Source organism: Microtus oregoni, unplaced genomic scaffold (assembly GCF_018167655.1).
Source record: "Microtus oregoni isolate MIOR12 unplaced genomic scaffold, Mior012 000000F_ref0000247, whole genome shotgun sequence".
In the NCBI taxonomy this organism is placed as follows: domain Eukaryota; kingdom Metazoa; phylum Chordata; class Mammalia; order Rodentia; family Cricetidae; genus Microtus; species Microtus oregoni.
The window spans coordinates 39888644-39902254 of record NW_024543059.1 but is presented as its reverse complement, the minus strand read 5'-3'; the positions used below and the strand labels follow the sequence as shown (position 1 = coordinate 39902254).

Sequence of the window (13611 nt, the reverse complement as noted above, 5' to 3'; positions counted from 1 at the left end):
ACCACCATATATGAATGGAAAGGGAGACTCTAGGCTTGGCCAGTGGTTCTCCAATAAAGTGACTGCCCTACAAACAATGAGGAACTGAGTCCTGATCCCTAGTGCACATGTAAAATCATGGCACAGTGATCCATGTGCATAATCCCAATGCTGGGGTGAGGCAGAGATGGAAGGAACCCTGCCGCTCATTGGCCAACCAGATAGTTGCATTGCTCAAGGTTCAGTGAAAAACCCAGTTCAAATAGTAAGAAAGGTGATCACAGAAGACAGCCAACCATCAATGTCTGTCTGCTGCACACCTGCACATACCCATGTACAAATCTACACCTTCACAGCCACACACACATGCACAATACACATCTCCATACCTGCACACATGCATGCACACACACACATCTCCATACCTCACACATGCATGCACAATACACATCTCCACACTGACAACACACATGGACACACGCACATCTCCACACTGCACACATGCATGAACACATGCACATCTCCATACCTGCACACAAACATATCTCCACATTGTACAAATGCACGCACACATACATATCTCCTCACTGCATACATGTATGAAAACATATACATCACCATGCCTGCATACAGGCATGCACACATACACATCTCCACACTGCACACATACATGGACACATGCACATCTTCATGCTTGCACACACACCACACATGCACACATACACATTCTACATCTGTACACACTTGTACATCTCCACACCCACATACACACACACGTGCATATCTCCACACCTGCACACACATATGCATGTCTCCACAACTGCACACACACATGCACATCTCCATACCTGAACACACACATGCACATCTACACACCTGCATATATTCATCCACATCTCCACATAGCTACATCTGCACACACTCATCCACATCTCCACATAGCTACATCTGCACACACTCATCCACATCTACACATAGCTACATCTGCACACACACACATGCACATCTACACATAGCTACATCTGCACACACTCATCCACATCTCCACATAGCTACATCTGCAAACACACATCCACATCTCCACATAGCTACATCTGCACACACTCATCCACATCTCCATACTTGAACACACACATGCACATCTCCACACCTGCACATACTCATCCACATCTCCACATAGCTACATCTGCACACACTCATCCACATCTCCACATAGCTACATCTGCACACACACATACACATCTCCACACCTGCACACATACATCCACGTCTCCACATAGCTACATCTGCACACACTCATCCACATCTCCACATAGCTACATCTGCACACACTCATCCACATCTCCACATAGCTACATCTGCACACACACACATGCACATCTACACATAGCTACATCTGCACACACTCATCCACATCTCCACATAGCTACATCTGCACACACTCATCCACATCTCCATACCTGAACACACACATGCACATCTCCACACCTGCACATACTCATCCACATCTCCACATAGCTACATCTGCACACACTCATCCATATCTCCACATAGCTACATCTGCACACACACATACACATCTCCACACCTGCACACATACATCCACGTCTCCACATAGCTACATCTGCACACACTCATCCACATCTCCACATAGCTACATCTGCACACACTCATCCACATCTCCATACCTGAACACACAAATGCACATCTCCACACCTGCACATACTCATCCACATCTCCACATAGCTACATCTGCACACACTCATCCACATCTCCATACCTGAACACACACATGCACATCTCCACACCTGCACATACTCATCCACATCTCCACATAGCTACATCTGCACACACTCATCCATATCTCCACATAGCTACATCTGCACACACACATACACATCTCCACACCTGCACACATACATCCACGTCTCCACATAGCTACATCTGCACACACTCATCCACATCTCCACATAGCTACATCTGCACACACTCATCCACATCTCCATACCTGAACACACAAATGCACATCTCCACACCTGCACATACTCATCCACATCTCCACATAGCTACATCTGCACACACTCATCCACATCTCCACATAGCTACATCTGCACACACACATATGCACATCTCCACACCTGCACACACACATCCACATCTCCACATAGCTACATCTGCACACACACATGCACATCTCCACATAGCTACATCTGCACACACTCATCCACATCTCCACATAGCTACATCTGCACACACATGTACATTTCCACACACCTGCACACATGCATGCACAAATTGCATCTGCACACAGACATGCACACACACATAAATATGTACACATACATACACAAACATGGAGCTGCTTACAACTTCCACATTAGAACTACGAAGCACAGACTCCTATATTCCATGAAAACATAGTGTCACTGCAGGCCCCTGGTACCTTCTGCTAACACTAATACAGGTATCTGTGGGTCCTTGTCTTCTGCCATCCCTGTACAAATGAACAACACACAGAACAATTGTCACCAACAACTCTCCTTTGTATGATGACTCTGCTTCTATAATGCCTGGCACCACTCAATTCTTAGGCCACATGATCTACTTTGGGAAAAGGCAAATCCTGAATATATTTATAGATAACAATACATCTTGTGTGAATGCTATTTCTTATTATGTCAACAGTGTAGAGTTTCTGATCAAGTGAATATAGCAGGTGTTATTATTGCCATCTGACAAAAAAACAGCATAGAATAATGAGCCCATTCTTCTAAAAGCCCAAATGGCTGCATTTTTAGATTCTAAAGCTTGTGTTTCTGCCATTGTCTGGAAGGGAAAGCATAGCTGAGTCCATTTTGCAAAAACCATCTTTTTTATTTTAAAGGTTGTTTTAGAAATTGCCTATTCTTTTAAATGTAAGTATTAGTGGCTTGTGCTATTTAGGGCTTATTCAGGTGTGATAATTTTCACTGCCAGTAAGCTCTGTTATTATGATTCTGGGCTTTCAGTTCATAAATCCCTCAAGAATAGACATCGCCACTTGTTCACAGTGAAATCCCTGGAAGGTGTGATGCAGGGTTGGTATGGTGGGATGTTGCGGGAGGTCCTCCCGCTCCTCTATGTAGTAACAGGAGGGATGTGAGAATTAGCCTGTAAGGGCTAGAGCTAAAGGGCCAAGAAGTGTTTAAATGAATACAGTTTGTGTATTGTTATTTCGGAGCATAAGCTAGCCAGGCTGCCAGGGTGCTGGGGATGCAGCCCCTCCGCTCATATTACTACACCTCCAGCCTATAGCTGCTGAGATACCAGCCCATTGGGGCGTGGTCTCTCTCCCTTTAAAAAAGCGGCCACTTCCCTCTCCTCTCTCTCTCTTCACTTTCTGCTCCGCCGGTGACTAGACTCCCTTCCTGGTTGCGTAGAGGGCTGTTGCCTGGGACAGTGATCTGTAAGTTTTTTCCCCTTTAAATAAATACCACCCTATTAATCATAATTCCAAACTGGTGTGGCATTGTTTGTGACTTACGCCTTCAGTGGGAGGTCCCAGTGAATTTCTTTTCTGAAATGTCTCACATGGTTAGACAGAATCTAACATCTTTTGCCCTGCAGAACAATCTATGGACCTAGCTTATATCTTATGCTAAATAGAAAATGTAGCTGACCTCATGTATTTTGAACGCCTGTTCCTTTCACTCATTTGACACAGCTGTATTCAGTACTGGATTTTTCTAGAGGTCATGGCTATAGTATTGAAAGACAGACAAGATCTTGTCTCACAAGAACATGCATGTTTGACTCAAGAGACTATTAGAAATAGGCTTGCTCATGTGCTAAAGAGAATTTAAGATATAAATATATAGTATAGCGAAGTGCTTGCGGAAAATAAAAAGACGGCGACTTGAATAATAGTCAAACTGGCTCTCCCTAAGGAAAATATTTGATATGAGGCCTAATGAATGAGGCAGCAATGCCAAGTGCCAGAGAGGACAAGGAAGACAAACCAGGGATTAGGAGGCACTCACTGCCATGTTGCAGACCTGGAAAGAGCAAGCAGGTTAGCACACCAAGAAAACGAAGCCAGAATGTAGGCAGGGACAATCCACCTAAAAGCAAGACAAGCATGAGAAGTTGCTTATAGACAAGGCAGTACTAAAAATAAGTATGAATGGGAAGATGGCATACCACAATTTACACATTTGTTTGTCTAGAACAAATTCTGAGTCAACCAAATTGCTGTCTGCTATCAAAGAAACACTGAGTGATGGCCAGAATTATGTTCTTTTGTTTTTTTGTAAAAATGAGAGAAAGAAAAACAATTTTGATGAACAATTAAAGTTTTGAATGACATAAATGAAAACAACCATCCTTTTTTCAAAAAGTCCACTTCAATCAGGAAGTTTCCTGTGCAGAAGAGGAGTCAGTCCATGGATGAAGCAAGGGTGGGCATGAGCTCATACACATATGTACACACACAAGCATTCTTATGCACACCTGTAAATGTGCATACACGCCACTCAGACTGGAAGACAGAGACAAACACTGGGACTATAAATGTCAACCTGCTGTGATGATCACATCAGAACATATGCACACAGTGCATATCACATCAGAACATATGCACACAGTGACTGTCTTGTGCATCCATGATGCTGACTCTCTTGACCGAGTTTCAATTTAATCTGATATCAAATAAACCTTGCGACTGGGAGCAAGCAGCCACCCCATCTGTGTCAGAGTTTCTGTGGTAGCCGCATACTCTGACTGCATTTCCTGATTTATTGTACTCTGACTACACTAGTTCTCACTGGAAAAGCAGCAGAACAAAGCATGTTTTGAAACTGGAAAGGCAGTATTGAAACAGTCCTGGGTAAAGAGTATAAAATCAGCAGACTAGAGGGCCAATCGTTCCTACGAACACATCAAAGAAGAAAACAGATGAACTTGCACATAAGCCGTCACCTGCTTTTCCATCCACAGTGGAGGCACAATATATGCAGAGGTGTGCAGCCCCACGGCCGGTCCAGTCACTTATGATGCTTGAGCCATCTCCTGCCTTGCCATCCACGGTGGAGGCACACCTCATGCAGAGCTGCGCAGCCCCATGACAGGTCCAGTCATTTATGATGCAGTTTGAACTGGGTGGTTTCTAAAGCTCTCTATAACTAAAATCCGAGCATTTCCTTTATTAATGATATTACATATAACTACCAAAAATTAAATTTGTATTTCAGTTCTCAAAGTTAGTATATTATATAATAATATTGTCTCTGTCTCCAGGTCTCTGGCACAGCCATTTGGTCTACTGTTTACATAAGCTCTAAACTCTATGTCTTGAGCTATACAGATACAGAAATGCCAGGAATATGGAGAGAAAGTATGTGAAAACTTAAAGGAAACACTCTCTGTGAAGTTATAACCATAGTTTCAACAATAATAGGAATGCAGATGAGTGTTAACACAGTGCCGAAATGTCCTGACATTTAAGATAAATACTAATACATGGTGAATATTTAACAGATACGAATCCAGTTAGCTATTACAAAGTTTATAACAATTAGATTTAAACATTATCTCGATTTTACAGATGTAGGTAGCTGAGGCACAGACTAGATAAGTGTTTGCCTAAACGAACAGATGCAGAGGTGGAAGAGCTGGAATTGGGCAGCAGCAGTCCACCCCTAGCGGCTATGCCAGTCACTGCAGTCCCCCATTCATCCCCACAGCAAGAGGATGGCGGAAAATTACTGCTATATCCCACAGTGCCTCAGCCCATCTTAGCCTCTTGCTGACACTAGGGGAAAGGTTAAAAGGTGCTGATTTTTTAAAATTTATTTATTTATTAAGGATTTCTGCCTCCTCCGCGCCACCGCCTCCCATTTCCCTCCCCCTCCCCCATCAGTACCTCCTCCCTCATCAGCTCGAAGAGCAATCAGGGTTCCCTGACCTGTGGGAAGTCCAAGGACCGCCCACCTCCATCCAGGTCTAGTAAGGTGAGCATCCAAACTGCCTAGGCTCCCCCAAAGCCAGTACGTGCAGTAGGATCAAAAACCCATTGCCATCGTTCTTGAGTAGTGCTGATTAAATCACTGCAGAAACATCACGAACTCAGCAGACTACACAGGACCTGAATGAATGGGATTGGCCATGGATCTCAAGGAAACAGTTAAGTCCTCCTCAGCTGGGTTTCTTCAAGACGTTAGAGTCCTAAGCTCAAGAACTCTGCCAACTTCCTACACTGAACATAAGCAGAAGTACAGGTGGGATGGTGATTAGTGGTGACATTGTAGGATGTGGTGGCTGTGGCCATAGCAATGACCACAAGGTTAACACAAGGTACAGCAGGAGATGGTGACCGTGGCCACAGCAATGACCACAAGGTTAACACAAGGTACAGCAGGAGATGGTGACCGTGGCCACAGCAATGACCACAAGGTTAACACAAGGTACAGCAGGAGATGGTGACTATGGCAACAGCAATGACTACAAGGTTAACACAAGATACAGCATATATAGGCATCAGATTGAAGCTTGCAGTTTTAAAGAGATATTCCATCTCATCCTGAAAAGACACATGTATTATTATTCCTTTTACACATACCCAGATAAGGATCAGAGAGCAGAGTGACTTTTAAAAATCTGAAGTCAAGCTCCACTTTCTAATTCTGAATCTAGCACTATTTCCACCTGTCAGCTGCTCCTCGGACTGCCAAAAGCTTCAACTTATCACCACGGTTCTACAGAGAAAGAACTAAACACCTCATCACAAAGAGCCAGATTTTGTTCCTCTGACTGCTCTAAAATTCCCAACATCCCACCTTGTATAATCCTTGACCTAATCTCTTAATTGCAGGGGAAGAGAATTGGAAAGAGATGAATTTAACCAGTGAGTGATCTCATGAAGTTGCAAAGCAAGTCACCCCTTGCAAAGATCCTGGTGCAGGGTGTTGCTGAGAGCTGCTTACCAATGCAGGACTCCCCGGACAGTGAGTAGGTCCCATCGTCATGGAAACCGCTTCTGCACTCACAGTGGTACCACCCTGGCAGGTTAACGCAGCGGGAGTGGTTGTGGCACTCAACGAATCCCTCTGCACATTCATCAATATCTGCCTCAGAGAAAAACACAAGCCCGCCAGGACATTAGTGTCTTTGTACATCTAACCTTACGGTAAAAGCCTCATGCACTCTCATGCCTGCAAACTACAGCTGACATATCATCTCAAATAAAAGTTACAAGATGATTCAGATGCAAATTTCCCCCAGAATCCAAAACCAATGAAACTTTCCCTCACTAGTACCTTCTCACATAAAAGAGTAGTATGTATAAAACTGGGGATCCCAGAGGACATTCTGGCCGGGCATGTGAATAACCAAAATCGAAACTGAAAACACAGGCAATTAGATAAACATGGCTGTTCTCACAGTCAGCATCCCTCAACTGGTCATTCGAGATCTGGTTGTGTGTTCTTCAAAGATATTTAAGAAGAGATGAGTGCAGGAAATCCCAGGTTTAGAATGGCCTGACTGACTGGGCGGTGGTGGCACATGCCTTTAATTCTAGCACTTGGGAGGCAGAGGCAGATGAATCTTTGTAACTTCATGTCTAGCCTGGTCTACAGAGTTAGTTCCAAGACAGCCAGGGCTACACAAAGAAATCCTGTCTCCAAAAAACAAAAAAAGGGTCCAAATGACATTTTAAAATTCCCATCTACAATGGCAATGGGTTTCTGATCCTACTGCACGCACTGGCTTTGTGGGAGCCTAGGCAGTTTGGATGCTCAACTTACTAGACCTGGATGGAGGTGGGGGTTCCTTGGACTTCCCACAGGACAGGGAACCCTGATTGCTTTTCGGGCTGAAGGGGGGGGGACTTAATTGGGGGAGGGGAGGGAAATAGGAGGCGGCGGCGGGGAAGAGACAGAAATCTTTAATAAATAAATAAATTAAAAAATGAAATAAAATAAAATAAAATTCCCATCTATATGCCAGGTGGCTGTGGCACGCATTTTTAATCCCAGCACTTAGGAAGCAAAGGCAGGCAGATCTCTGTGAGTTCAAGGCCAGCCTGGTCTACAAGAGTTAGTTGTTCCAGGACAGACTCAAAAACTAGAGAGAAACCATGTCAAAAAATCATATAGGCACAGAGGCGGAGCGGCGGCGCGGCCGGACGCACAGAGGCGGAGCGGGGGCACGGCCGGAAGCACAGAGGCCGAGCGGTGGCGTGGCGGGACGCGGCGGAGCAACACCGCATACAGGAAGAGGCTTTCGGGGACCAGCGCAGCGGCAGACCCAAGCAGCAGGGACAGGCGTGCAATAAGGAGAGCAGATCGCCCTACTACAATTGAATCAAAGAGGTAGGCCTTTGGTTTGCCAGGTCACTGGCACAAGGGGAGCCTGGTCCTGTCCTGAAGATCCTTCGGAGGGGTGAGAGGGTTCTTGGCCTGCAGCAGGAACCACGAAAGAGAGTGAGGGCATTTTGTAAGCGGAGCCCTTGGCCAGCAGGGAAACCTGATCCGGTTTTTAAAGGACCCATTGGATAGGATGAATAGGAGGAGATGGGCAGGCGCCAAGGCAAGAATTCACCCAATAATCCGAAAAACAACATGAAAACATCAGAACCCAATGATCTTACAACAGGAGTATTTGAACAACCTAACACAGAAGAAGTGGAAAAAATTGACTTTATGAAGATAATAGAGTCCCTTAAACAACATGTAAAAAATGCCCTTATAGAAATGGATGAGAAGTATAACAAAAAGTTTGAAGAAATGAGTAAATACGTACATGATACCCTGGGAAACCAAGAAAAAACCATCAAACAGGTAATGGAAACAGTTCAAGAATTGAAAACTGAAATGAAGGCAAAGAAGAAAATACAAACTGAGGACCAGCTGGATATGGAAAATCTAGGCCAACGAACAGAGTCTACAGAAACAAGCATAATCAATAGAATACAAGAGCTAGAAGAAAGACTCTCAGATGCTGAGGACACCATAGAGAAAATAAACGAACAGATCAAAGAAAACAGCAAAGCCAACAAATTCTCAACACAAAACATTCAGGAACTATGGGACACAAAAAAAAAACCAAACCTAAGAATAATAGGAATAGAAGAAGGAGAAGAGTCACAGCTCAAAGGCCCAGAAAATATTTTCAACAAAATTATGGAAGAAAACTTTCCCAACTTAAAGAAAGATATTCATTTAAATATTCAAGAAGCATACAGAACACCAAACAGACTGGATCAAAGAAAAACATCTCCTCGCCATATAATAATCAAAACACAAAATATACAGGTTAAAGAAAGAATATTAAGAGCTGCAAAAGAAAAAGGGCAAGTAACTTATAAAGGTAAACCGATCAGACTTACACCTGACTTCTCGATGGAAACTATGAAAGCCAGAAGGTCCTGGATAGAGGTTCTGCAGAAGCTAAGAGACCATGGATGCAAACCCAAACTACTATACCCAGCCAAGCTATCATTCATTATCAATGGAGAAAACAAGACATTCCAGGATAAGAACAAATTTAAACAATACGTAGCCACAAATCCAGCCCTACAGAAAGTAATAGAAGGAAAATCGCAACCCAAGGAATCCAACACTGCCAACACTGCCTACAATAACCCAGGCATCTAATGACCCTTCACGAGCACATCTCAAAGAAGGGAGACACACAATCTCTACTACCAAAAGCAAAAAGAATAACCGGAATAAACAACCACTGGTCATTAATATCACTTAATATTAATGGGCTCAATTCACCTATAAAAAGGCACAGGCTAAAAGATTGGATACGAAAACAGGATCCAACATTCTGCTGTTTGCAAGAAACACATCTCAACCACAAAGACAGGCACCTACTCAGAGTAAAGGGTTGGGAAAAGGTGTTTCAAGCAAATGGTCCTAAGAAAAAAGCAGGTGTGGCCATACTAATTTCTAACAAAACTGACTTCAAACTAAAATCAATCAGAAGAGACAGAGACGGTCACTTTATACTCATAACAGGAACAATTCATCAGGAGGACGTCTCAATCCTGAATATATACGCCCCCAATATAAAAGCACCTACTTATGTAAAAGAAATATTACTAGAACTCAAGGCAGACATCAAACCACACACACTAGTAGTAGGAGACTTCAACACACCTCTCTCTCCACGGGACAGGTCAATCAGACAGAAACCTAATAGAGAATTAAGAGAATTATTGGAGGTAATGAAGCAAATGGACTTAACAGACATCTATAGAACATTCCACCCAAATAGGAAAGAATATACCTTCTTCTCTGCAGCTCATGGAACCTTCTCAAAAATTGACCACATACTCAGAAACAAAGGAAACCTCCACAGATACAAAAAAATATCAGTGTCCACCTGTGTCTTATCAGATCATCATGGATTAAAGTTAGAAGGCAACAACCACGCTGCCCCCAAAAAACCGACAAACTCATGGAAACTGAACAGTCAACTACTGAACCACACCTGGGTCAAGGAAGAAATCAAGAAAGAAATTAAAGTCTTCCTTGAATTTAATGAAAATAAAGAGACAACATACTCAAACCTATGGGACACAATGAAAGCAGTGCTAAGAGGAAAGTTCATAGCACTAAGTGCCCACTTAAAGAAAACGGAGAATGCATACATTGGGGACTTAAAAACACACCTGAAAGCTCTAGAAAAAAAAGAAGCAGACGCGCCCAGGAGAAGTAGAAGACTGGAAATAATAAAACTGAGGGCTGAAATCAACAAAATAGAAACACAGAAAACAGTCCAAAGAATCAATGAAACAAAAAGCTGGTTCTTGGAGAAAATCAACAAGATCGACAAACCCCTATCCAAACTAATTAAACGACAGAGAGAGAACACGCAAATAAATAAGATCAGAAATCAAAAGGGGGACATAACCACAGACACAGAGGAAATTCAGAGAATCATTAGATCTTACTACAAAAGCCTGTATGCCACAAAACTGGAAAATACAAAAGAAATGGACATTTTTTTAAATAAGTATCATATACCAAAGCTAAACCAAGACCAGGTGAATGATCTAAATAGACCGGTCTCTCGCGAAGAATTAGAAATGGTTATCAAAAATCTCCCTTCGAAAAAAAGCCCAGGACCAGATGGTTTCAATGCAGAATTCTACCAGAACTTCCAAGAAGAACTAATACCTATACTCCTTAATGTATTTCACAATATAGAATCAGAAGACTCATTGCCAAATTCCTTTTATGAAGCTACAGTTACCCTGATACCAAAACCACAAAAAGACCCAACCAAGAAAGAGAATTACAGACCGATCTCACTCATGAACATCGACGCAAAAATTTTCAATAAAATAATGGCAAACCGAATCCAAGAACACATAAGAAAAATTATCCATTATGATCAAGTAGGCTTCATCCCAGAGATGCAGGGCTGATTCAACATATGCAAATCTATCAATGTAATCCACCATATAAATAAACTGAAAGAAAAAAACCACATGATCATTTCACTAGATGCTGAAAAAGCATTCGACAAAATTCAACACCCCTTTATGATAAAGGTCTTGGAGAGAATAGGGATACAAGGGTCCTACCTAAATATAATAAAAGCTATTTACAACAAGCCAACAGCTAACATTAAATTAAACGGAGAAAATCTCAAAGCCATCCCACTAAAATCAGGAACACGACAAGGCTGTCCACTCTCTCCATACCTCTTCAATATAGTGCTTGAAATTCTAGCAATAGCAATAAGACAACATAAGGAGATCAAGGGGATTCGTATTGGAAAGGAAGAAGTTAAGCTTTCGTTATTTGCAGATGATATGATAGTGTACATAAGCGACCCCAAAAATTCTACCAAAGAACTCCTACAGCTGATAAACAGCTTTAGTAATGTGGCAGGATACAAGATCAACTCCAAAAAATCAGTTGCCTTCCTATACACTAAGGATAAGGAAGCAGAGAGGGAAATCAGAGAAGCATCACCTTTCACGATAGCCACAAATAGCATAAAATACCTTGGGGTAACCCTGACCAAGGAAGTGAAAGATCTACTTGACAAGAACTATAAGTCTTTGAAGAAAGAAATTGAAGAAGACACCAGAAAATGGAAAGACCTCCCTTGCTCTTGGATTGGGAGGATCAACATAGTAAAAATGGCAATTCTACCAAAAGCAATCTATAGATTCAATGCAATCCCCATCAAAATTCCATCAAAATTCTTCACAGATCTGGAGAACAATAATCAACTTTATATGGAAAAACAAAAAACCCAGGATAGCCAAAATAATCTTATACAATAAAGGATTGTCTGGAGGCATTACCATCCCTGACTTCAAACTCTATTACAGAGCTACAGTATTGAAAACAGCTTGGTATTGGCATAAAAACAGAGAAGTCGACCAATGGAATCGAATAGAAGACCCTGACATTAACCCACAAACCTATGAACACCTGATCTTCGATAAAGGAGCTAAAAGTATACAATGGAAAAAAGAGAGCATCTTCAACAAATGGTGCTGGCAAAACTGGATGTCAATCTGTAGAAGAATGAAAATAGATCCATATCTATCACCATGCACAAAACTCAAATCCAAATGGATTAAAGACCTCAATATCAGTCCGAACACACTGAACCTGATAGAAGAGAAAGTGGGAAGTACTCTACAGCACATGGGCACAGGAGACCACTTCCTATGTATAACCCCAGCAGCACAGACACTAAGGGCGTCATTGAATAAATGGGACTTCCTGAGGCTGAGAAGCTTCTGTAAAGCAAAGGACACTGTCACTAAGACAAAAAGACAACCCACTGACTGGGAGAAGATCTTCACCAACCCTGCAACTGACAAAGGTTTGATCTCCAAAATATATAAAGAACTCAAGAAACTAGACCGTAAAAGGCTAATCAACCCAATTATAAAATGGGGCACTGAGCTGAACAGAGAATTCTCAACAGAAGAACTTCAAATGGCCAAAAGACACTTAAGGTCATGCTCAACTTCCTTAGCGATCAGGGAAATGCAAATCAAGACAACTTTAAGATACCACCTTACACCTGTCAGAATGACTAAAATAAAAAACAGCAATGATAGCCTTTGCTGGAGAGGTTGTGGAGAAAGGGGTACACTCACCCATTGCTGGTGGGAATGCAAACTTGTGCAACCACTCTGGAAAGCAGTGTTTCGGTTTCTCAGGAAATTCGGGATCAACCTACCCCTGGATCCAGCAATACCACTCTTGGGAATATACCCAAGAGAGGCCCTATCATACAACAAAAGTATATGCTCAACTATGTTCATGGCAGCATTGTTTGTAATAGCCAGAACCTGGAAACAACCTAGATGCCCTTCAACGGAAGAATGGATGAAGAAAGTATGGAATATATACATATTAGAGTATTACTCAGCAGTAAAAAACAAGGACTTCTTGAATTTTGCATACAAATGGATGGAAATAGAAAACACTATCCTGAGTGAGGTAAGCCAGACCCAAAAATAGGAACATGGGATGTACTCACTCATATTTGGTTTCTAGCCATAAATAAAGGACATTGAGCTTATAATTCATGTTCCTAGAGAAGCTAAATAAGGTGAATCCAAAGACAAACACATAGGCATCCTCAGGAATATTAACCTTCATCAGGCGA

The 13611-nt window shown here is 42.3% G+C and overlaps 1 protein-coding gene across 2 annotated transcripts in view; it reads right to left on the bottom strand.

Moving 5' to 3' along the window:
* The window catches only part of Nell1 (neural EGFL like 1), an 821283-nt gene that overhangs the window by 38900 nt on the left and 768772 nt on the right, over nucleotides 1-13611 (bottom strand). Inside the window, exon 16 of one of the 2 annotated variants that reach the window (XM_041649180.1) lies at nucleotides 6939-7079. The exons of the other annotated variant lie outside the window; for it this stretch is intronic. Coding sequence (XP_041505114.1) covers nucleotides 6939-7079 — 141 coding nt within the window. The remainder of the gene's footprint in view (nucleotides 1-6938; nucleotides 7080-13611) is intronic. 2 annotated transcript variants of the gene reach the window in all.